General features: G+C 37.9%; 1 protein-coding gene across 4 annotated transcripts in view; it reads right to left on the reverse strand.

Moving 5' to 3' along the window:
* The window catches only part of LOC108603213 (rho GTPase-activating protein 7), a 90,967-nt gene that overhangs the window by 29,099 nt on the left and 36,828 nt on the right, over window positions 1-25,040 (reverse strand). For 2 of the 4 annotated variants that reach the window (XM_017991807.1, XM_017991805.1), the window contains exons 4-5: window positions 9,223-10,502; window positions 3,292-3,950 (exon numbers count right to left, since the gene is read on the reverse strand). In XM_017991807.1, the coding sequence (XP_017847296.1) occupies window positions 3,292-3,950; window positions 9,223-10,477 (1,914 nt within the window). In that variant the 5' untranslated portion in view covers window positions 10,478-10,502. Of the gene's footprint in view, window positions 1-3,291; window positions 3,951-9,222; window positions 10,503-15,857; window positions 15,878-25,040 lie in introns of those variants that run through there. The other 2 variants (XM_017991806.1, XM_017991808.1) reach the window with 2 other exon arrangements.

Raw genomic sequence — 25,040 nt, forward strand, 5'->3', positions numbered from 1 at the left:
TGCGTTTTAATTGTATTCATTGGATAATTTATCGCTAAATGTAATCAGCATTGTGGCAAGCAAGCAGCTGCAACACAAGGCGTGGCACGCAGGCGATGCCAAGTCGCTGATAGAGGCTCAAGTCTAGATATGCAGACAACAACAACAACAACAACAGCAGCAGCAGCAGCTGTGACAGCTACGACTGCAAAGGTCAGTCACAGTAGTAATCCCTTAAAAAAGCCAAAACATATACACACACATCAATCAGCGTTAACGCTTTAGCTTATTAGCAAGCATTGAACCTTAAAATCAAGAAAAATCGTAGCGCAGCCACTGACAAAATTTTCCACTTCAAACGGCAACTGACATTGACATTGAACAGCGACGACCATTTGGCTCTAACGCAATCGACAAACGTCAAAATATTTTATATGTTGCCTGTCCAGCGCGCTTTTTGTTTTTGACCAACGAAGGTCATAGCCAGAGCCAGAGCCAGAGCCAACATATGCTGCGTTATGGCTTTTTGGTAGCTTGACGTCTGCGATCAGACCAAAAACATATGAAGATCATTGTAATTTCAATGGCACTTCACAAGCCAAGCGAGCAACTGAACTCGCCTCACTGCTGTGTGCGTCTCGGTTTGCTTAGAAAAATTGTGTGCAGCTGTAGCCTGTGGGCACTCAACTGGGCAATGACACTTTGACTCGTTGTTGGTATCAAGTCCAAGTCCAAAGCCAAAACGCAGTTGCACACACGTGCAGCAGCAGCAGCTCAGAGCTGTCAGTTTGTGTCTACAAATTTAACAACAAATGAGGGTCAAAGGGAAGCGTTTTTTTATATAAATGCTACAAAATATTTAATTGGTAAACAGAGCTGTGGAGTTTATAGTTGGCAGCAGCTACTTTGTTGCTTAAGGCTGCAACTAACTAATGAAAGAACTTAAATAAAGAAAAATAAATTCACATATTTGCTGAATAATTTGTGCACAATTAATTAGCATATTAAGCTATTAATTGTTTAAGTTGCGCATTTAATTGTTATAGCAAATATTAATGCGTTTAGATGCGCAATTAATTGAGTCAACAAAAATTAATGCAAATTAAAAGCTTCACTTGATATTAATAAACGCTCAGCTTAAGTTAATCATATGTTGCATAATTGTTAATTGATTTTTAATCGTTTATATGCTGCATTAATAGCATTTTAACAAAAAATTGCATTTAAATTGTATTGCATTAATTCAATTTTTATATATAAATGCATTAATCAACTAATTAAATGAAATGCTGTTGCCATTAGCAATACCTAGAACTGAAATTAATGCTGCTGCTTAGTCATTGGGGCATGTGGCATGATTCATTAGCTCGCAACTTTGTACAAATTAAATTTCGCGCGCTTTACTTTTTAGCAACAATTTTGTTTGCTTGACTATTTTGTGTCAAATGTTTTGACCAAAAAGAAAGTGCACCAAGTTGTGCTTCGCGTGTGTTGCAGCCACATGCTGTGTGTGTTGCAGCAGCAAATTGGCGATATATAGTAAACTGATTTGCTTGTCGGAAAATATCAACGCATTGTCAGCAGCGCTAGCAAATGCTGCTGTTGACAACAGCAGCTTAGGCTGCTAGCAACATGCAACATACAGTTGCAACTGTTGCAACTGTAACACGAGCAGCAGCAGCCTTTGACAGCGGCTTAATTGCTGTCTGCATTATGATTGGCTTGTGCTTACGGGTGAAATTGTAGAAGCTGCAAACGCTTCACTTTCATTTGATTTGTGGCAGCAACATGAGCAACAGCAACAACAACAACTACGCGAGTTTGTTAAATATTTTGCTTTTTTTTTGTTTGCTCATTTGGCAGAGACTGCGATTTCTGGTTTATTGTGCATGGCAGCTCAGCTTAGTTGAGTTGAGTTGAGCTCTACTCCTGGTTGACAAAAATAGTAACGTGCCTGGCCTGACGCTGCCTTTTATTGCCATTTGTTTTGCCATTTGCCATTTGCTGTTGACGTTGACAAAAAAACGTCATTTGCAAATTGGGCAAAGACAACTTTCTCTGTAGCGGGCTGCGTTGCAGCTGCTGCAAATTACACTCGAAGTTGCAGTTGCAGTTGCATAAAGTTAAGTCAAAGCCATCGCCCACATTCATTAGCAGCACACATATAATTGGAGCCGCAGCTCTCTGTGGGTTCACTGTACAGCAAAGACAATCCCTAGCTTGTTGAGTTTATACGTCTCAATTTCACATCTCGCCACTTTGTCAATATCTATAATTAAAATCATTGACGAGAATACACGCAAGCCAAAAGCTTTTGTCTAGCTGTTGACTGGCTTATCAGATTTAAACCCCCCTCCCCCCCGCTCTTACTATTTTTGAATAGACAAAAAACTACATTAGACGTTGAAGGCTTGATTGATGCTGATGATGATGATTTAAGGCTGCGGCTGCGGCTTCGCGCAATTACTAACGCCATGTTGCAGCGCTTGGCTGTGTGAGTAAATTATGGATAGACACACACACATACACACGCAGCAGCTAATTGATGCAGGAAGCGCAAAAGCCAAAACGAGTTGCCGCTCATGTCATGTTGCATCTGTTTCAAAGGCTGCCCACCAGATTTGTTGCACGCTTCGCTTGCTGCCGCGTTCAAAATGGGTCAGCAACAAAGCGACGCCTACACCAAACGCATTTCATAACTAGGCAAATTAAGCCTAAGGCCAACGACAACAAGCGACTTACGAGTAACGGCAATTTGTGTCTAAAGTGCTGCACTATTTGTCATAATAAACGCGCCACACACACACAGAGACACACACACACACACATGCGCAAAAGAAAGCTTAGCGTAGGCTGCAGTGTGACATATTTTGTTAGCATTAGCTACAGTTGCTGGCTAATAATTTCAATTTAGCCAAAAAATTAGTTTCAACAACCCACGTTAGCAACTTAAGCTTGCACTAACTTTAGCACAGAACTCATAAACCAAATGCTAATGAGCAATGCGTGCGTGCGCTGCTTCCGCCTTGAGCCAAACTAGCAACAACAACAACAACAACATTAAGTTAATGCGAAACAACAGTTATAAAAATAAGCTATGTTGACGATGTTGCGCTTTCCGGTACAGAAACATAAAATTTTATGTACACACAGCAACTCTTGGGGCGTGCAACGCGTCGTATGCGTTACACATTACGAATACGCAAAGTCGTCGCTGTGTTTGCTTTAACACATTTTGTCTGTCACGCTGTCGAAATGTGTGTGTGTGGCAACAACATAAAATTCAATATGCAACAAGTGTCGCTGTCTCACCTTAACACGCTCCAAATAATCCTGCAGCGCTCCGTAGGGATCTTCACCATCATCATCAATTAAGTCCAGACTATGCGCCAAATCCAAATTGTCTAGCGTTGCCAATTTGGCAGCTTCGCTTTTCTTATCGGCAAATTGCAGCTTATGATTATGTTGCACATGCTGCAACTCTGAGGCGGGTGTGCGGCTTAAGAATTTCTTATCAGCTGTCATGACGGCTGCAGCTGCAGCTGCCGCACTGCTTCCGTATTGGCGAACTCGCGGCATAGTTGCACAACCGGTGCTAAAAACGCTCGCAGCTGAAGTTGCAGATGAAGTTGCAGTTGCTGCTGCTGTTGCTCTCGCTGCATCATCAACGTCCTCCTCAGCCGCTACATCACTTAATCCCGATTTGTAGCGCGTCGTGTCAGCGGCGATAGTCGCACTAGCAACTGACGTGTTGGCTGCTGCTGTTGCTGGCGGCGGCGGCGGCGTTGCATTGCCGTTGATAAGCGTTTGATGTTGCTGCTGCTGCTGCTGTGGACTGTTGCTGCCACTGCTAATTGCACTTTTCACATCGCTTGTCATGTTGTTTTGATTTGTATTGCACTGAATTTTAGTAAATTTCTTGCCACTCTCATGTTGCCGCGCCGCTCCACTCGTTGGTTGTTGTTGCAGCTCTGCAAAGTTAAAGAAAAAAAAATATATTTTAGTTATATATATAAAGTTATCATTGCAATTGCTGCAATTATTGTTGCTGCAACATGTTGCTCATATTTTGCAGCAACACTTGGCGGCGCGCCCAAGCAGCGCGCACACACACACACACACACACACACACACACTTAATGTTTTTTCTTTTACGGCTTTGTCGCGCGCATATGAAAAATTGCTGCAAAAACTTCGCTGCTTGCCACATGTGGCACTGTGCAGCTCGCGCTTAAGCCACAAATGCGCGAAAATTTCAGCGCTAATCGCCGCAAATTGTGCACCGAATGTGTCCCATTTAAATTGTCATAAATTTTTCGCAATATTCATGCAACATGTGTGCGAATTTCACGAGCTGCGCGCAACATTCGGCACGCAAATGTTTTAATTAATTTTCGGCGCTGCCGCATTTAAATGGCACACAATTATTTACAATGTTGATAATTCACACACATTTATTTTTTATAAAAATAAAATAAAAGTTTATAATGTTTTATTTGCTCAGCTCTCAAGACATGCCCCAGTAGCTTGTGGGGCTTAAAGTTTTATTTATAGATTCAGCGCCTTGAAACTTTGCGTATATATAAAATATACACTCCCATTCACTTGAATAGGGACAAGTCTTATGAAACTTTAAATAGTTTTTTATGCAAGTAAAAACAATGGCATAAAATCTATTTTAACTATTAATAATAACCACACTACTGAAAGATTTATTTTAACTTTTTAACTATCAATAATTAACCTGATTGTGTTTTTGCAATATAAGTTTATCAAATCTAATAAACAAAACACATAATTTTAAAATAATTTTTTAAATTTAATTTTCAATATTTTTTGTAATTCTTTTCTCTTATCGTCGACTGTCCATAGTTGACATTAAATAAATAAATAAATAAAAAAAAATAAATAAATAAAAATGCTTTTATTCAACATTATTATATGCAAAACTTGAATAAGCTCAAACTGTATGAAACTTTAAATTGAATTCTACAAATAAAAATCAATTGAATTGAAGAATTAGCAATTGTATTAAAATTCACATACAAAAATTCATATACAAATAAATAAATAATTGAAGAATAAGCATTTATATTTTAATTCAGAATTCATTTACAAAAATAAGCGCATTTCAAATTGTTATAAGCAGAAATTGTATAGAGAAAATAAGATATTGAATTTGATACAGAGTTTAGCTATAAAAAAAATTCTAATTAAAATTGTTATAAGCAGAAATTGAATAGAGCAAATAATTTAATTTTGTTTGATATAAAAATCTTTATTGACTCAAGAGCTAAGTCTTTAAAAAATATAACTATAAATTATATTTGTAGGGCTATTCAAAGATATTTCCCAGCCGGCTTCAGCTGTTATTTAAAAATCAGCTATTCTTGTTGCTTTTATTAATTTACATAAATTTTTATATTTGCTTGCTTCAAGTGCCTCGCAATGTTTTATTTAAAATTCTAGTTAACTTGCTATTTATTTATATTGCTTAATTTTCAACAAATCAAATCCAATTGAATCGCATAGATTTAAATTTATGCCTGCCGCATGATTTATTTGCTCACAGCCGCGACAGCGATCCAATTTAAATACACACGCTCTCTCACTCTCTAACCCTCTCTCTGTCTCTCTCTCACTCTTTTTGCACATTCACCTTTTGTCACAGTCCACATGGATATGCAAATAGCTGAGCGCTGAGCTGAGCTGTGGCTCAACATAAATCGTATTAACAATTCGCATAGGGGCAAAGCGTCTAAAGATCAAGTGAACTTTGCTGTCGTTCGTCATTTGAGAATTCAACGCTGTGTGTGTGTGTGTGTGGAATGTGTAGTGATATGTGTGTGTAAGTGAAAACTTTGTTGATTTTATAGGTTCGATTTTATTTTTTGTTTTTATTGCGCATGCGTGCGTTCGATTGAGTTTCTTGATTAAAATGTCGTCGCCACCGTTACAACAACAACAACATTTGGGAGACTTGAAGTTGTAGACTTGAGTCTTTGCTGCTGGTCAGCGCTTGCCATTTAAAAATTCTGAATCGCATGCGTTGCGTCCAACAACAACAACAAGCGCGACAGCAACCCGCGGTGAGCTCGTAAATCAGCCAGACAACGCGCCAGGCCCAGGCCAAGCAGCGACTCAGTCAGCGACAGCGACAGTTTTGGCTACAGTTCGTTGCTTATTTTTTTTTTCTTTTATGGGGGTTCGACTCTAGTGCAGCGTTCTCCAGCCAATTGATCGTCTTGCGGCGATTGGCAGGCCGCCAGCAAAGTCCAAGTCCAGGCGAAACGTCTAGCCCAAGAGCCCACACTCGACTCTTGTTGCTGTTGTTGTTGTTGCCTTCTGCCTTTTTGGCAATATTTCAATTGTGCAACGGCTAACGGTACATTTGGCAATTACTGCACACGTGTGTGTGGGAGGCGCGTTGAAAGTTCATGGGAGGTCTGACGACAACTTCGCGACATATGCGCGCCCCAAAAAAGAAAAACTCAAAAAAAAAGCTGCAGCTTTTCCAAATTGCTGCCAATTTTAGCTTTCATTTAGCATTTAAGCTTTTTAATTAGCACACACACACACCTTTGTTCTCTATATTTTGTTTGCTGTGCTCAACAATTTTATTTGCTTCCTATTCTTTGAAATCTTTGCATGGCAAACAAGCGCGCAGCTCACAGCGAGAAAATAAAATATTTGTTTTTATTTGTTTAAAAACTGTTTGCTGGGTGTGTTCGCTAAATGGCCACTGTCCGAGTCGGAGAGACAAACAACAATTGTGTGTACATTGCTTATTGTTCATTGAGGGGCGTATACTTGATGCTGTTTGCTATTTTTTTATTGCCGCCGCTGCCGCTGATTGATTCTGTGACAGCGACTGAGGTCACTTTAACGTAATTAATAGCTTAGTGCGTTGTCTACGTGTTTTTTTATTATTTTTTTTATATATTAAAATTTTATTAAGCTAACTAGACAATAAGCACTTGAAGTCATAAATATCAATTGAAAAACAAGTAATAAAGCAAAAGGTTAAATCAAGTCGCTGAGCATAGAAATATATAAATAGTAAAGTTCTGAACAATAAAGCTGAGCTCACTATATAGCAAACTGTTAATAGAAAACCCAAACTAAGCTACATAAACAAAATATTTGTCAGCATGGCCATTCAAATGACTTCAGTTTGACGCTGTAAAATATTTTAAGCTTTTCAACATTTTTTTTTAACACAAACTATTGTTAAAATTTTAATAAATTTAAAAAGATTTTAAATGCTTTTTTATGGAAATGAAATTAAAATGAAATATTTGTTAGACTTGTCATTCAAATGACTTTTCTGTTTGCCGCTGTAATAAGTGTAAACTTTTCAATATTTTTTAACACAAACCTTTGCTAAATATTAAGAAATTTAAAAAGATTTTAAATGCCTACTTATTCTTTAAAAATTAAGCTTTCACTTACAGCATATTTATGCCAAATTATAAACGTTTAAATTTATAAAAGTTAAAGCAAATTAACTGACTACAAAAATGTAGTTGAAATTATTAAACATTTTAAAAATATTGTTAAAATTTTAAAAAATATAAAAACCTTTTAAATGCATATTTATTGTTTAAATACTTAGTTTGCAGTTTCAGCAATTTATGCCAAATTATAAACGTTTAAAAGCAAATTAACTGACTTGAAAAATGTAGTTGAAATTATTAAATAAATTAAAGCTTTGTGAGCTGCCAGTGGCAAATGAATTTTTAGACTGCTGATCTGCATGTTTGCTGCTTTTTTTTTAATAATTATAACTATAATCCCATCATTGCCTTTAAGGAGCAAACTAGACAAAGCTGCAGAAGCTGCCAAGCTGCTCAACTGGGCGCACAGAATCGCATAAGGGCAAAGCTGTCCATGCTGATGACGCTTAAGCTATGCCTGAGCGATCAGCAGCTGGAAGCGCAGACTAGAACAAGAAGCCTTAAGCTCTGGGTACGAAGCTGGAGCTGTGCGGCTTCTTTCAGGCCTCATTTGCCTATCAAAGAGAGTTAAAATGCGTTCATGACGTCGATGCATTGCGTACGTGTTTAGCTGCCTGCTCTTGTGCCAATTCAACTGTCTGTGTGTCTGTCTGTCTGACTGTGAGGCGTGGTTATGAGTCAAGCAAAGTGCACTTTCCCAGTTTGGTGACACAATGGGGCACAAGAGGCACGCAAGGCGTGTTTTGTTTTGCTGTTTGTGCATTTTGGGGGCAAGCAACTGCACCCAGTCGCGTATTTTTCAACTTTATGCGGCACTTTTACGTCATTTCCAATTGCCGAACGCACTAATAATAAAGAAAATATAATTTTTTTACTCTCTAACAATTTTGAGTTGAAGTTTTTTATGAATGCCGTCTAAAGTGGCTTTTTCTTTATTTTATTAAGCATTGCGGCATTTAATTGATTTGTAATAGAGTCGAGTGCACATGCGTGTGTGTAAAGGTGCGCCTGTGTGTGTGTGTGTGTGTGCAGCTAACGGATATACATAGCTTAACGTCATGCATAATTCATAGACCGAAAATATCATAAAAAAAATTGCAGTCAATTTCTTTTGAAGTCAAAATAAATCAATGGCATTGCTTATGAATTGTTTATAACTTTTGCTACGTGCCGCAGTCTCGCTCGCCCTTACAACCGACTTGAAAGTTAAGTTGAGCGCATTTAGTTGAATTAATCAGCAGTTAACAAAGCGTTGTCGTTACTCAAATTGCCTTTAATTGGCTGCACTTAGCATTAAAAAGAGAAAAAAATGCAAGTAAGTAAACGCCCGCCCCATGCCATTGAACGTGATTCAGTAAATCGGGCAATGATATTTAATTAAGCTGCTGATGAGCAGGAAATGAATGCAGCATGAGCTGATTGACCTTCAAAAATATAATTAGTCCCCAACTTATAGTTCAAAAAGTTAGTAGCAGCTATAAATATAAGTGTAGTACATAAACTTAAACTTTAGTACTTTGTTAGTTAATGTTTCCCATTGGGTTCGTTGCCAGATCCCGAGAGTTAATAAATCTACGCAGCTTAAATTTGGTATATAGCTTACTATAGCTTTAATTGTTTAAAACAACAATTAATTATGCGCATTATTGTGCTTTTAACTAGCCTAATGACTGTGTGAGCAGCAGCAGTTGCTGCTCGCTGTTCGATTTTCTCACACTGCATTTCCGCCCAGGCTCAGGCACTGGGGCGACAACACGACTTAGTTGCCAAAGCTGATTAAACTTACCATTTCCTGCCGCATAGGCGGCGATGCGCTCCCTAACCGAACGTATGGGTTCGTCGCTGTTGTTGGTGTTGCTGTTGTTGCTGCTTGGCTGCGACATATGCGTCGCCTGCGTTGAGTCATGGCTAGGACTACGCTTCACCATTGTCGTTTTGATCACAGTCTTAAGGCGGCTGGGCGTGGTCGGACGTGCTGCAATGCTGGGCTTAGGTGTTGTTGTTGTACGTGCTGTTGTTGCTGTCAATGTTGCTTTATCGCTGCACAGCACTTCTGTGGCAGCACCCACAAACTCTTGAGCAGCAGCAGCAATGGTTGCTGTTGTTGCTGTTGCTGCTGTCAACCCACACTCATTGGCTGTTGTTGCAGCCACATTCGTTGCTGTTGCTGTTGCTGTCGTAATTGTCATTTTATTCTGCGACGACTTCGGTGAATCAATTTTCGAGTTTTTGTTGCTGCTGCTATTTTTGTTGTTGTTCGTTTGGGGCTCGTCGTCGTCGGCGTCGTCGTCGGGTAATTTACAATAATTACAGTGCGCTGAATTTTTGTTGCTGCTTAGTGTATTTTCCTTATTGCTATGTTGCTGTTGTTGCAGTTGCAGTTGTTGCTGTTGCAAGCTATTGCTAAGTCTTTGGATTTGTTGTTGCTGTTGCTGTAACTCGTGTTGTTGTTGTTGCTGCTGCTGCTGCGTTTGCTCATTGCCACTTTTCAGTTTGTTTGTGACAGCGCAAGTTGTTGCTAGTTCATTGCTACTGTTGCTGTTGCTGTTGCTGCCTTTGTTGTCCTGCCGCCATTGTTCAGACACATTTCGTTGATTCATTAATATCAGCGCCACATTTCCGTCGTTGCTGCTGCTGCTGCCAGAGATCTGCGCGATATCATTTGCCTCATCATTGTCATTATCTTCAACATAATCTCGGCAATCGTAATAACTGTCGCAATCTTGAACGCGCTTGTTGCTGCTGCTGTTGCTGCTGCTGTTGTGGCTTTGGCTGCTGCTGCTGGCGCGTGGCACATCATCAATATACGTAAAATCGTTATCGACGAATATATTTCTAGCATGCAGCGTATTGGCGGCGGCCGACGACGATTTGAACTTGGGCTGCTTCAGATTGTAGCGTCTGCTGCGCTGCGGACAGCAGCAGAACTTGATGATGGCTCGCGGCGATGTTGGCGATATTGATGTTGGCAGCGTCGGCGTCGGCGGCGTTGCAATATCTGCCCATTTCTCGATCAATGACAGATCGCGAGCATTTGACATTGTTCTACAGCCATGGAGTTTGATTCTATTAACCAAACAAAGCGAGAAAGCGAGAAAGAGAGAGAGAGAGAAGAGTAGAGTTTAAAATTAATTGCAATTAATAACAAAACGCATTTGTTTGGCTGCTGACAGCGACCAAGCGTAGCGGGGTGAGTGGGGTCTGGGGGGTTAGTGCAAAATCAATTAACCACATTTCTCAACGCATCTCAGCTTTTCACCAACACTTCCTCATTTCTGCGCCGGCGCAAGACGCGTTTGGCCAATTGGCTGCGCTCATCATGCGGCATTTGCAGCGCCATCTGTGTGTGTCATGTGGCAGCTTTGGCTAGACAGCAGCAACAGTTGCAGTTGCAAGCTGGCAACGTGTTTTAATTGCCAACTGCTTTTTGCGCAACACTTTCGCATGCGTCTTAGAAGTGACCGCCAAAATAGAAAAAAATGCAGCAGCAGCAGCAGCAGTCGCAGCTTGTGGCACAGTCGCAGACATGTCGATGCATGATTAACTGCCCGACGTCGCTTGGCCCGCATTCATTTAATTGCATTCGCTATAGCTGCACACAAATATTTGCCTGCAGGGCTGGCAAACAAACAGCGGCAGCTCCTTAGCGCCATCTGTGTGTGTCCTGTGGCAGCTTTGGCGAGAAAAAAATGTCCAAAAGCGCTATTTGCGCATATGAGCAAAAAGTGGACCAATGTCCAAAACTGGGATATTAATTTACAATTATTTTCGCAGTACATTGAAAAGTGAAATTAAAAGTACTTTATTATTTTATTAATTGGGGCTTTGTGGTTTCAACTCGGCAATAGAGGGCGCCAAATTCAAATTAGACAAAAGATAAATACAACTTTCATGCCCAGTACATTTTATTCTAAACAATTTAGCTTGCAAATCTATTTCTTATTATGATTACGTATACGTAAATTTTATTTTCAATGAACTTCAATTGTAAATGTAGCTGCTAATATATTCTATAAGCTGACAGCTTAGAGTTTTAAATAATAATTAAGTTTGTTCTTGATTAAAGCCCTTCAACTTCTTCTGACAACTTCTAAAACTTTACAAGCCGATTAGCGACTAAGGAGTTTGTATTTAATTATTAATAAAATAAATAGGTTCTTCTTTAACAAATCGATATAAAATATACTTTATGTTGACCTTGCTAGCCGCAAAGCCAAAAAGCGCTTTTTTGTGAAAGTGCTGCAAAAATTCCTTTCACCAACAACAAAACACCAATGTGGCTACATAGCTGCCAGCTTTTGTTTGTCTGCCAGGCGTATGTTGGTCCCGCCTCTTGTCAAACTATTTGACAAATTAATTTCAATTGTTTAGTGCAGTTGGCTGCTTATCTTTTCACTTAATCGACTGGCACAAAAAAAAATAAATTAACAATAAATAATTTTAATTATTTCATGAAGATGTCAAATTACACACGCCTACAAAACAACCAAAATAAAAAGGCGAAAGCAGCGCAGCACACATGTGTGTGTTTGCTTGTGTCTGTGTGTGTGTGTGACCAGTGCCAGCTGTAGACCTGGCTACGAACTTAACTGGCTTTTGGCTACAGCTGCAAAAGCAACGCTTTGTATTTATTATTATTTTTATTTATTAAATTTGTTGTTGTTGCTGCCAAGGCTTTTAGCATGTCTTGAGTCTCTAATAGGATTTCGTTGATAGCCCCATTGGGCTCAGTTTGTGCCTTAAGCTGCTGGCTAGTGAAATTTTATTTGTTTATTGTCCTATTTATATGGCACACAGCTCATATTACGAATTTAACATTCATCTTGTTGCGCCTTAAAAGTTGAAAAATTACAACAGTAGCTGACAATTGGCATGCCAGCAACAATTTATCAATATATAGCGCCTATATACTCAAAAGCTTGCTGGCATTTAATGACAATGAAAACTGCCAATGATAATAAATAATTGAGTAAAGTTTTGGGGCACATGAAATAAAAAAACGACTAAGTAGCTACACTAGGCAGCAAAGCATAAGAAAAATATGAATCTTAAGTTTTTTATAAAATATTTAAAAATGTGCCAAAAATACTTTTAAGCTTGCAAAGTAAAATCTACATCTAGCTACCATTCTATATACTCTGTTTACTTTTGGTAGTAAAGTGTAGCAAAAACTTTTATTTTATTTTAGTATAGCAAAAATTCATAAAATTATAAAAATATATACTATAGCTCAAATTAAAATCTGAAACGCTTCTAGCTACTACTGTCTACCATTCTATATACGCTGTATACACTTGGTGCTCAATTTAAGCAAAAATTATTATCTTAAGTCAGTTTAAATAGCAAAAAAGAAAATATTTAGCTAAATTCTGCAAGGTTTCTTTACTACTGCTTACCTTTCTATATACCATTTATACACTTGGTGGTCAATTTGCGCATAAAGTTGTAAATTATGGCAGTTTAATTAACAAAAAAAAATTTTATAAAATTGCAAAAATATATTTTTGGCATTATTTGAACTAAAATCTGCTAGTTTTGTATATACTACTTTCTATTATATGTATATCTCCATCTGCATATATAAAATTTCAATTCAAGTCGCTTTTGACTTACAAAAAAATATAACAAAATTACAAAATTATATTTAGCAGTTAAAATGTTATACTTTTATTATTTACTAAAATCAGCTATATACTCCGCTATCTACCAGCTGTTTACGCTGTATACAATATGTGTATCAATACACAAAAATGTCAATTTATGTTACTTTTCGCTTCAAAAAAAAAATATGTCAAAATTGCAAAAAATATTTAAAAGCTTTTAGTGCTATTTTGTTATTTACAACGACCACCCATATACTCCGATTTTTATAGCCAACTCTTTGGGCACATAAAAAGCGCCATATAAAAATATAAAGGAAAAAGTAAATAAAAGCCTAAAGTACAGTAAAGTCAACATATGTGACAGCCGCGCAGCTTATTAACAATAAATCCAAATGCGGCAATGCTTATGATTTAATGATTTATGAGGCGTTGTTGGAGCAACGAAATTAATATTGAGTAAAGCTACTAAATGCAGATTTAAGCATAAATTATAAAATGCAAGTGGGTTGAGAGCTATTTATATATTGAACGCCACATGTGCTGAGCAGCTTCGTTAATTTATGTGCAAATGCAATTGCAATGACATCGTAAATAAATATTTGTCAAGCTAAAAATAAATGCCAAGCATATGTAGCAAATATATATGCATATATAATTAAATTGGCATAGCGCATGCGTAGCACGTAGCCTGAGACGCTTATTTATGAAGTCTAGACGCCAGATTTGGCATACTTATTATTAGCTATAGTATGCTATATATAAACAGCCGCTTGTTTAACGGTAGAAAAGTTCTATGAACTCGACTGACTTGGCTGCAGGCAAAACTGTCAGAGCTTAAGCTAATTGAGGCTCAGCTGCGAGTTTGGCAGCCGCTTAATGTCAGTCAATGCGTCACTTGGGCAGCGGCCATCAATCAATCAAGCAATCAATAAGTCAATCAAGCAATATGCAGCATACAAATTGTTGCTTTTATAAGTGCAGCAGTCGACGCTGCAGCTGAGAGCAATAGACAAACTACGCATAGTAAAGAGAAAAGTTTTTTGGCCAAAATGCAATCAAGGCGACAGACATTAACGCAAAGTCGTTGGCCGCTGTACGTTGCCGCTGCAGTTAATGCTGCCCATTAACCTGTTGACCTCAGCAAGTGAGGGGCTGGGGCCGGGGGGGTGCTGCAACTGTTAATGACTCTCTTTCTCTGCTTTAGCTGCGCTCTTCACGCAAAAATGCGCAGAAGCCCAAAGCTGCAGCTCGCCATTTGCCATTTATAACAAGTATTGGAGTTTGGCTTAAAATAAGCCAAATTTGTTGCCAATTTGCTGCGCCACAAACTTTGTAGCTGTTGCTTTCGTTCAATTAATTTCCGCATTTTCCAAGACAAGTTTGGCAATTAATTTTCGCTGTTTGCATTTCTTCAACCTTGTTGGGTGACCTTTTGACTCAAGTGATTCACGCCAACGCCACGTCGACGTCTCGTATGTCAGGCGTCACACATTTGCCTAACAAGAATTGGCCAGGCCAACAAAACAAGTCTAAGTCGGCAATTAATCAAAGCGCCTTTGGGGCCGTATCCTTTATATGGCCAACTGACAACGCAAATGGCCAAAAATGACAGCGGCGCAGCCGTCATGAGTCAGCCCAACGGTAACAACAACGTTTTGCTTGCTGCTTTGGCTAAATGCGTTTCGGCGCATGCATTTCCTGCAGGCCAGGCTAACTGACAACGGCAATGCCAAAGACCAAGCCAAAGCATAAAAACTTTTTAAAATTGAATTTAAACGTGCGTAGTGCTTGCGCCAAATTGTTGTCAACAAATGTCAATGCCACGCATATTTTGCAATTAAATTTGTGGCGTAACTAATTGTTAGGCGCCATAGATATTGATTACAAGGACAAGGACAAGGACGTCTTGTGCAAATACTTTAGACAATTGTTGGCGCTGCTCAAGCGCCACTTGGCCAACTCAAACTCAAGTGTGTGTGTGTGTGTCTGCAGTTGTTTGTTGTAGTTTCAATTGTTGGCAGTTTGCGTTGCGTGGTCGTTGGGTTAATGAAAATATCATTACAGTTTAGCCCAGAGCGTAACAATAAATTTTAGCAAAAGGCGCGTCAGTCCCCACTCAGTTTATTGACTCATGAAATATGAGCACTTCTTATATATAGCGAGAGAGAGAGAGAGAGAGAGGGTGTGGTTAGCAAACTTGTGCGCTGCGTGCTAAGCGCACATTACTCAGTTAACAGCTCAGCAGAAAGTCGCAAATGTCTGCGCGCGCGTCAAAGATTAAGCGCAGCATTTGGGGCTGTCAATTTGACAAACGCGCAGCGCTCAGCGATTGTGACAGTTTTAGTGAATTCGTAATTAAGCATTGAGCAGCGCGCACATGCATAAAATAGCGAACAACACACAACAGCAACAGTTGCTGCCAAATGTAAACAAACTAAACACACAGAGCGACTCTGAGTTGTTGCTCTTGCTGCTGTCAGGATGACAAATTGCGCACATGGTTGCTGCTGCTGCTGCTGCTGCTGCTTTGGTTGCTGGCGTGTCATGACGATTGCGCGCATATTAAGCAACAACAGCTATCGCTGCTTAAGGTAATTAAAATAATGCAGAAAATAAAGGTGTCAAGGACTGCGCAACGCCAAATGAATTTTAAATTGTTACAAATTGTGCGCACAGTGGAGCAAAAACCCGCATGCGCTGTCAGCTAATCAATCAAAGCTAAAGCCGTAGCCGCAGCCACGCCTCGAGCAGCGCTTAAACAATATTTGCTTAATTTGTAGGCTTAAAAACGCCAGCATGGCGTATGCGTAATACTTACATAGCTGCCAGCTATACAACATACCTGCAATGAAACAAAACAAAACATGCATAAATTAAATAAATTATTATTTTTTATATATTGTGCACACACCTTAAACAATAAAATTGGCTGCATTGCATTTAAGCGCACTAAAAATGAAATAAAGTTTTATTTTGTACGCGACTTTTCGTGTTGCAAGTTCAGTGACAAATAAATTTTGAATATCGAATCGCCCTGCGGTCGCTCTGTGTGTGTGGCAAGCAAGTTATGCTGGCTTCCTGCAACATATTTTCGGCTGCGGATGTTTACAACCAAAATAAACAACAGGGCGTGCAATCGATAATTCAATGCATAGCCAAACTTGTTACAGTTTTCGTTTGGCTTTTGTTGTTTTTGTTGCAACGCGCTGATCAAAGTCACATGTTTATTATATAAGTCGAACGAGTTGAAAACTTGCTGCATAATTGAACGCAATCAATCAGTCGTTGAATGATTTGATCAATTGAAAAATGCTCAAATTGATGAAGCGCTAATCTGCCAGTTGACCTAGTTGACTTGGACTTCTAATGCGCTGCGGCGTTGCATGCAACTGAGATGAAAGTGTTTGCGTTGCAGGTTGAATGCACCTTTATTTTGTTTACTAATGAATGCCACAATGGCAATGGCCATGCCACGTAATTGTTCTTCAAAATACGTTTCATGCGCTTGTCATACTTGCCACATGTGGCTGCAGCTTAATGAGCTGCCAACCTGTGTCCGTTAATCAACTTGTTATTTCTTCTTTTGCTTAATTAAACTTTTGTTGTTATGCTGTACAAATTATTTCATTTGTTTAATATTTTCATTATTAATTTGTGCCCACAGCTGTTGCTTAGAAATTTGTGTGCCCCCTAAAAAAAGAAAAAGAAAAACAATAAACGCTGTAAATTTCCATTTGTTCCATTTTGTTTACTTTTCTTCTCTAGACTTGTGTTGCTGATAGAATTGTAACAACTGTCGTTGCATAAATTTTGTTATTTTGATTTATGCTGCAGCGCTGATTACAAAACTTGCAACGCAACTGGTTGCAAGCTCTCGCGCTTGTATGCCGTGCCACATGGATTTGCATGTCTAGCGCCAATAATTCTAAGCTGCGCGCAACTCTTGATGATATTTGAAGTGCTTTGCAAGTTGCTGGCTGCTTGGCGTCGTTTGATATGGCGCGAGGCTATTTCATTGCAATCGCTATTCCAATCTTGCCATCGCCCATCGATCCGAGCCATGTGCGTGGAGTTTTTGCAATTAAAAAGTAACAAACACAGCTGCAAATCTTGCTTGGCATGAGCTTTGTGCATGTAAGCGGCCTTTTTTGTGTGTGCACAAATCTATGCGTAGTACCTTATCAAGCAACTTGCTGTTGCTTTGATTGTTGCTGCTGCTGCTGCTGTTGTTGCAATTGCCGATGCAAGCTTCGATTGGCGGCAATGGCACGCAAATAACTAATGTACGCCCAGTTTGCTGAGACTCAAATGCGCAGACGCAGACGCAAACGCAAACGCAGTCGTAGTTCAATTGCAAGTGACTCACTGTGGCTGCAGAGACTGAGACTGCGACTGAGCTACAGTCCACAGGCAAATGCCTCATTAGGTGTACTAGACTGCACTGCAAAAAACTGAGAGCGTAAAGCGTGTAATTGTAAATGTAAGCTGCGCTCCAAAGTGTCTACAAAGCAATTGAGACAAAAGTAAAGAGCTCATTGTAAGGCTTAATATCAATTCATTGCACTAATTTAACTACAGAAGTCGATAGGCTTAGCAGCAAACACACACCGTGCTTTAGTTATTATATTATATTTTATATAATAATAAAGCTTGCATTAAATAAATAAATAATTTAACTACCAACTTCTCTTTACGCAGAACGGAACAGTCTGAGCTCTCAAAATCAAACAATCGTTTAAGTATAAACTAAATTCGTAGAAAGTATATGTGAACATTTAAACTAAGAGCCAAAATTTATGCATTCGATGTAGTTGGGTATAAAAATATTTATCCTATTGCATAATATGCCTAACAAAAATGTTTTTATACTAATTGTAATAATAATAATAAAGAAGCAGCATTTGGCTCATCTTTTTGTTAGTTTAACTTAAGTTGGATTATTATATTATATCAAAAACTGTATGCTAAAATAATGCATAAAAGACTTTTGACTGATTTTTTTTTAAATCACATTTTAGTTTGATTATTTTATATTAAGAGCTGTTAAAGAAATTCTCTAAAATATCATAAATGAGTTCTGTTCAATTTTTGCGCTAAGTTTAGTTTAGTTTTGAACTCTCGCAAATGATTTGCAATAAATTGCTATAATAAAAATAAGAATTAAGAGTTTCTATTGCTTGACTTTCTTTTTTGAAGTTTGTTTATTATTTTATATTAAGAGCTGTATGCTAAAATAATGCATAAGACTTTTGACGTATTTTTTTTTTAATTGCATTTGATTATTTTATATAAAAAGCTATTTGAAGTTGCAAGGAAATCTTTTAAAATATCATAAAATGGCCGAACTCAGACTGCTCAAGTTGCTTTATTGGCGCTTCGCTTAGTTCTGAACTTTATTGATTACCCTTGCTCGCAAATAGTTTGCAATAAATTGTTGCAATAAAAATAATAAGCTATTTTGCCTAATTTGCTGATTTTAATTAAATTGCAGTTTGTTTATTATATTATATTAAGAACTGTATGTTAAAATAATGAATAAGAGATTGTTGACTCATTTTTTTAAATTTACTTTAAGTTCAATTATTTTGTATAAAGTGCTGTTTGGAGTCCCAAGAAAATCTTTCAAAATCTTTCATATTTAAGTTCAGCTCAAGTTACTTTATTGAGTCTTAGCTAAGTTTTGAACTTCGTTATAACCCTTGCTCGCGAATAGTTTGAAATCAATACTAAAAATAATAAGCAAGAGTTTTCTTTGCCGAATTCGCTGTTTAAATTAAGTTGCACTTTGTTTATTATTAAGAACTGTTACCCTACTTAACATATATCTGTATTTTCTGCTTACTATATCGAGCTTAATTTATTTTATTTGGCTTTATTTGCCATTTCTCTCAGTGCATGCGCTTCTATTCTAGCTGGCATGTTCCGCTTTTGAGTTTGAGCTGCAGCTTCGTTTCAATTTCAGCGTTGGCGTTGAAAGCGCAATGAGCACTCCTCTGTGGCTCTTTGGCCACAAGTACTACAAAGTCATTGCAGGAGCAGCTCAGGCAGGCAGCATAGATTGCCAGCCAGCCAGCCAAGCAACCAACGTCGTCGTCGTCGTCGTCTTCATCGTGTTGCGCCCATGAAGAGCGAATTATGCTATTTGCGTAAATTATTGTCAAGTGCTGCGGCACGCTAAATCATAGATTGCGACTCAGTCTCTGCCTATGCTTTAGCTTCAGCTTTGGGTCTTGCTTTAAGGCCGGATAACTATCAGTTGGGTTCGTTTTCACGCCTATCAAATTTTTATGGCTTTCGTGTGTTGAGTGAAATCAAAAGTTTGCTTGACCCACAAACTAAAAAAACGAAGCATGCATATTTATAAATATTATTTTTGGCAGCAGCAGCAGCAGCGGCAGCAACAGCAGCATGGCCTATTAAAATATAATACTTTATACGTTTAAGTTGTGCCAGATTTTTTGGCCAGGCTAACAACTGCATATTAATATTCATTCAAGAACTGCAGCTACAGCTTTCTTATATATGCAGCAAACTTAATGAAAAGCCATAAAAAATGATACTTATGCCTGCACTTGTAGTTGTAACTTCATTTTTTAGCATATGGCACACAGTTGGAGTTGGAGTTTGCAGCAGCCAAAAATATGCGACCCAGAATTTGGAGTAAGAGTCGCGGAAGTGCTGGCAGTTTTTTCTTTTTGTTTTGTTGCCTTTCAGCGCGTATAAATAAATTTAATGACTCAATTTGTAATGAAAAATGTGCGCTTAACCAGCATAAATTAAATGCATAAATTATACAATTGCAGTTGGTCGCTTTGAAACACATAAAACTTGCCAAATTCTTGTTGCTAAAAGTTCAAAAAGTGTCAATGGGCCATAGCGCGGCATAAATTTTTACTAATTAACTGATAGCAACAAACATCAAATAAACATAAAGTTAAATTCAATTTGTGCTGTCATAAACTGAACGTTGCGGGGTTTTGCACATCTTTGACTTAGAAGTTTATGATTCTTATTGCTGTTGTTGTTGCTGTTGCTGCTGCTGATAAGCGAACTAGCGCGCTAGTCTAATCAGCAGTCAATCAACTGTGGCCGCACAGCTGTTAAATTGTAGACTGGCGACTGTATAATTAACCCAGTGCATTATTGACCGAACCAGAGACAAGACAGTTATACAAAATATAGCCAAGCATCTTTTTATACACTTTAACATTTTTGTAAAGTGGTAAAGGGTATGATGAAGTTGTGTAACAGGGAGAAGAAGGCGTAGCAGACCCCATAAAGTATTTATATAGCGTTATAGCCATGTCCGTCCGTCCGTGCGTCTGTATGAGCGCGTGTATCTCAGCAACTATAAGAGCTAGAGCAACCAAATTTGTTATGTAGCTGCTCCTAGATATAGAACACTATGCTTTATTTTTAATTTCCGCCCCCCTCCCCCGCGTATCGAAAAAAACGTTATAAAAAAATCTTTAAAAATCTGCAATAAATTACAAAATTGCCTAGTCAAGCTTGCGAACAATTGTGTTTGTGAGTGCGTCAAAGTGTATCTAAAAGTTGTTGGCGCCCAACTTTAATTTGTCCACTTGTTATTTAAAAGCAACTGACAAACCAAATTGATATGATTGGTGCGTGTTGCTCTTTGTCTTTGTCTTTGGCTTGCTATAGCGTTTATTATTATTATTGCTGCTGCTGCTGCTGCTGCTGCTGTTGTTGCTGTAAACAAACTAATTAAAACTGACGCTGACAGCTGATGACAATTTATACGCAGCTGCTGCTACAGAAGGGACAACACTCGAGCTTAGCATTTTCTTCTTCAATTGAGTTGCAACTTCAGCTGCATGCATAACAATTAAAGCAGCAGCAGCAGCTAAAAATTAAAATAGTGCATTTAAATTTGCAGCAATTGTGCGTAGCGCACAAATTGATGAGGCAAGCAGCAACATGTTGCAAGCAGCTGCTGCCAGCAGCAACATATGGCGCACATATTGCAACTAAATCAAAGCGCTTGTCAGCTCAAATATTTGTCAATTTAGTTAAATAAAATAAAAAGGCGCGTAGCTTTATAATTTAAACTAATTGTAGCACACACACATAGACACACCTGCGACGACAGTCAGTCTAGCAAAACATGTAAAACGTGGGCAAATAATTATAGAGACCCACTTGGCATTGCTGCCGTGGCTATAATTGTTGTCTATTTGGTGTTGGCTTTTAGCGTTAATGCAAAAAAACAACAACAATAAACAAAAGCGCATGTTTAACTTGAAATTGTTACACATTGCTGTTGTTGCTGTTGCTGTTAGTTGCTGTTGTTGCAGTGACAATCATAATTTTTCATAACTTCAACCGGTTTTTCGGCAGCTCTTGACTGACGTTTATGTTACTTGTTTTGTTGCTAGCGGCAGTTTTTAGCCAAATACATATAAACACATGTGTGTGTGTGTGTGTCTCAGTGTGTGTGTTGCAGTTGCAGACACAAGTGTCGTAGTGTTGGCTAAGCGTTTTACTTGCTCAAAGGGTCGAGACTCAACTCGACGGCGGCGGCTCATTGCACAAAAGAATAATGTGGCATGTGCTTGTGGCACGTAATTAGCTGTGGGCCATACGCACTCATAGCCCACTCATAAGCATAAGTTGAGACTTGTTTGTGCGTATGCGTAATTAGTCGCACTTTTTTTGATTACTTTACTTTATTCATTTTAAGAGTAGCGTTGCCCTTTTTTTTTTGTTGCTTTTACCTTTTGTTTATTATAGTTTAATATATAATTAATATGACTGTCAAGGTCGTCGACTCAACTTGTTTGTCTTTGCTGCAAAGCTGCTGCCATTTGCCGCTAACTTTTGTTTGTTTGCAGTTCCATAATTCAGCACATCCATGTTGCAAGCTCATTTTTCTTGCTGTTGCAAGTTGTGAAAGGAAGTTTTTGACCAGCGACACGAAAAACTATTGCAGCTGCAATTACTCGCACTTCAAAATGCCAACATTTTGCACAAAGAGAATATTTTAACAATTTTTTTGCAGGCAATGTGGCAACATCAATCATGCTGCATTTGCATGCCGCACAGACAGTAGCGTAGCAACAACAACAGCAACAACGATAACAGTAAACAGAAGTAAGACATAAATTAGCTGCAGGGTTTGTGTTAAGTCTGCTGCACTTTTGAGAAAAGTGTTGCAAGCGCTTTTGTTTTCTCTCTTGCACGTTTTTTTGTTGTTACCCTAATAACGTCACTGCCGTTGCCGCTTTTTTTTTATACAGCAAAAAAAGATTTGCTTTATTTTATGGCTGCCCATGAGTCATCATCAGCAAGAACTTCGAAGCGTCGCCGCAGCAGCGTCGAACTCTTTGAAAAGTCATGCATTGTCATTTTGCACTCACTGTTCAACGTCTCTGTCTGTGTGTTTGTTTGTGTGTGTGTGTGTGTGTGCACTCACCTACACGCGCTTTATTTTTATGACAAGTCTAAACGTTCTGCCCCCCCACACTCAACCGGATGTGGTCAATGCGCTGAGTCATGATCAAAAGCATTTAGCAAGACAAGTCTTAAAACTTATATCAATAATAATAATTAGCATTAAATGCAACTAGCTTGAGTTCTAATAGCAAAAGTAAGCGTAGATCAGTTTACTCTATTAGATTTTCTCAGAATTCGTACAAATTATATGAAATAATCAAATCAATACTAAACATTGTATAGATTTGTTGAGAAATTTAACAAATTGAAATTAGTAACAAATATTTAATGCCAAACTTGCAATAGATTCAATAGAAAATTCAAAATTCCATTTAAATACATGCCAGACTATAAATTGAATTAAAAACAATTTAGAAAGGAAAATTAGAGATTTATATAAACCATATCAATTATATTAAAAGTAATGAAATCAATCTTGATGATAAGACTTTAACAAATAAAAATTTAAAGTAAAATAATAATACAAATAAATCTTAAGCTCTTTATAGAATTGATCAAAATTAAAGATTTAATTTCAAATAAAAATGAACAAAAATATTTAATTATATCCCGGACCTAATAGTCTAACGATTAATCCATAAATATGGATTTAAAGAGAATTTACAAATGAAATCTAGAATTAATAAAGTAAATCAGGGAAAGTTAGCAATTATATTAAGAGAAATCTAATCAATCTAAGGTCTTGAATAGATTTAGTTAGATCTAAACAAATACAAATAGAAAGTAAAAGAATAATGCAAATAAATCCTAAGCCAACAGCTTATATAAACTATAATTGGTCAGAATGAAAAGATTTGAATTCAAATAAAATATAAGAAAAATATTTTAAAATATTCTAGGCTGCAAATAAGACTTAAATTTGGTTGAAAACTAAAATTGAAAAATAATAAAGCAAATCAGGTAACGTTAGCAATTATATTAAGAGTAATGTAATGAATCTAAGGCCTTGAATAGATTTAGTTAGATCTAAACAAATAAAAATTTGAAGTAAAAGATTAATTCAATAAATTAATAATACAATAAATTCCAATCTCTTTATAGAATTGGTCAGAACTAAACGATTTAACTTCAAACAAAAATTAATTAAAATTATTTGAATATATTTCAGGCTATAAATAAATTTAAAGACGTTTGCAAACTAAAATTGGAATTATTAAAAAAGTCAGGCAATGTTATCCACATAAGAAAATCGTCTTAAGTTTATTACTCAAAAATGTTGCTAACTTATCAGCTCTAAAGATTAATATAGTCTATCAACTTATGCTTTGATTAGTCTATATTTTATTATAACAAATTGTGAATAATAATATTGACTTGCATTTAAAGTTGATTAGTCTAACATTTCATACTTGATTTTAGTCTATATTTTATCATAATTATTTATGTTTAATAATTATGCTTTACATTGCATATTGACTTACATTTAAAGTTCTTTTAGTCTACATTTTATTATAATTAATTGTGTTTAATAATTCGCATATTGACTTGCATTTAATGTTGATTAGAATGCAACACTTTAACAATAAATAAATATGCATAGTGTCTTGCTTTAAGATTTCGCAACGCTATGATTTATGCAAAAAGCAAATACTTTGCCAGCCAGCAGTCAGAGCTTATCTCAATGAGCTGCTGCTGCTGCTGCTGGCCATGTAAAGAGCCAAGCACGCATTGGTTGTGGCTCTGGCTGTGGCTTTGGCTTTTGGCCATATGCGTGCAACTGTTTTGGCTGTGGCAAACGCGCACGCGCAGCAACTACAAAGATATTGATAGGCGCAATTAATTATACGCACCTCACACTGACATTAAGCGTTTTGCCTTGCCCTCGAAGCCAAAGCCAAAGCCGAAGCCGACGCTCGACGACGCGCGTATCAATGACCAAATGACATATTAGCCTTCGTCTTAGTGTAAAAGCAGCGATAAGTTTGGCAGACGCGACGCACACGCAAAGCAACAACAACAACAACAACAATAGTGAATGTAGCTAGAACTTGGTGGTCGCAGCTAATCGTTTATTGAACTCGTTTTGAGCATAATGCGCATACGCAGCGTGCGGCAGCTCAAGTGTGTGCGTTTGTTCGTTAGCTAAAAATGGAGCAGTGCCCAACTGTGTTGCACTGCTGGCCCGCTGATTGCGTTGAGTGCTTAAAATTACTACCAAAAAAAACGCAAAGCAGCGAGTTGCTCCCCCCCATTGAGCCCAAGCGCATTGATTAGGCAGCTAAATATTTATGCTAGCCAAGCAGCTAGAGCAGTCCACATGAGTAGGAAGTTGATGTGTGCACGTTTCGTTGAAATATGAGCGCCTAAGTGACTTTATCACAGCTCGAGTTGGGCTTAGCGCATTCTGTTCTGCTGCTTGGCGCCATTGCAAGCGCTTCCCATGAACTGCAGCAGGCTCTAGTCGCTGTCTCCAGTTGGCAGCAACTCCCACGCCACAAAGTTGCCTCATTTAGCGCATTTGTCACGTCTTTGTTGTTGTCTCTCTGCGCAGTTATTTACGAGCACAAAGCGTGCGCTGGCTGCT

Source organism: Drosophila busckii, chromosome 3R (assembly GCF_011750605.1).
Source record: "Drosophila busckii strain San Diego stock center, stock number 13000-0081.31 chromosome 3R, ASM1175060v1, whole genome shotgun sequence".
Taxonomy (NCBI): domain Eukaryota; kingdom Metazoa; phylum Arthropoda; class Insecta; order Diptera; family Drosophilidae; genus Drosophila; species Drosophila busckii.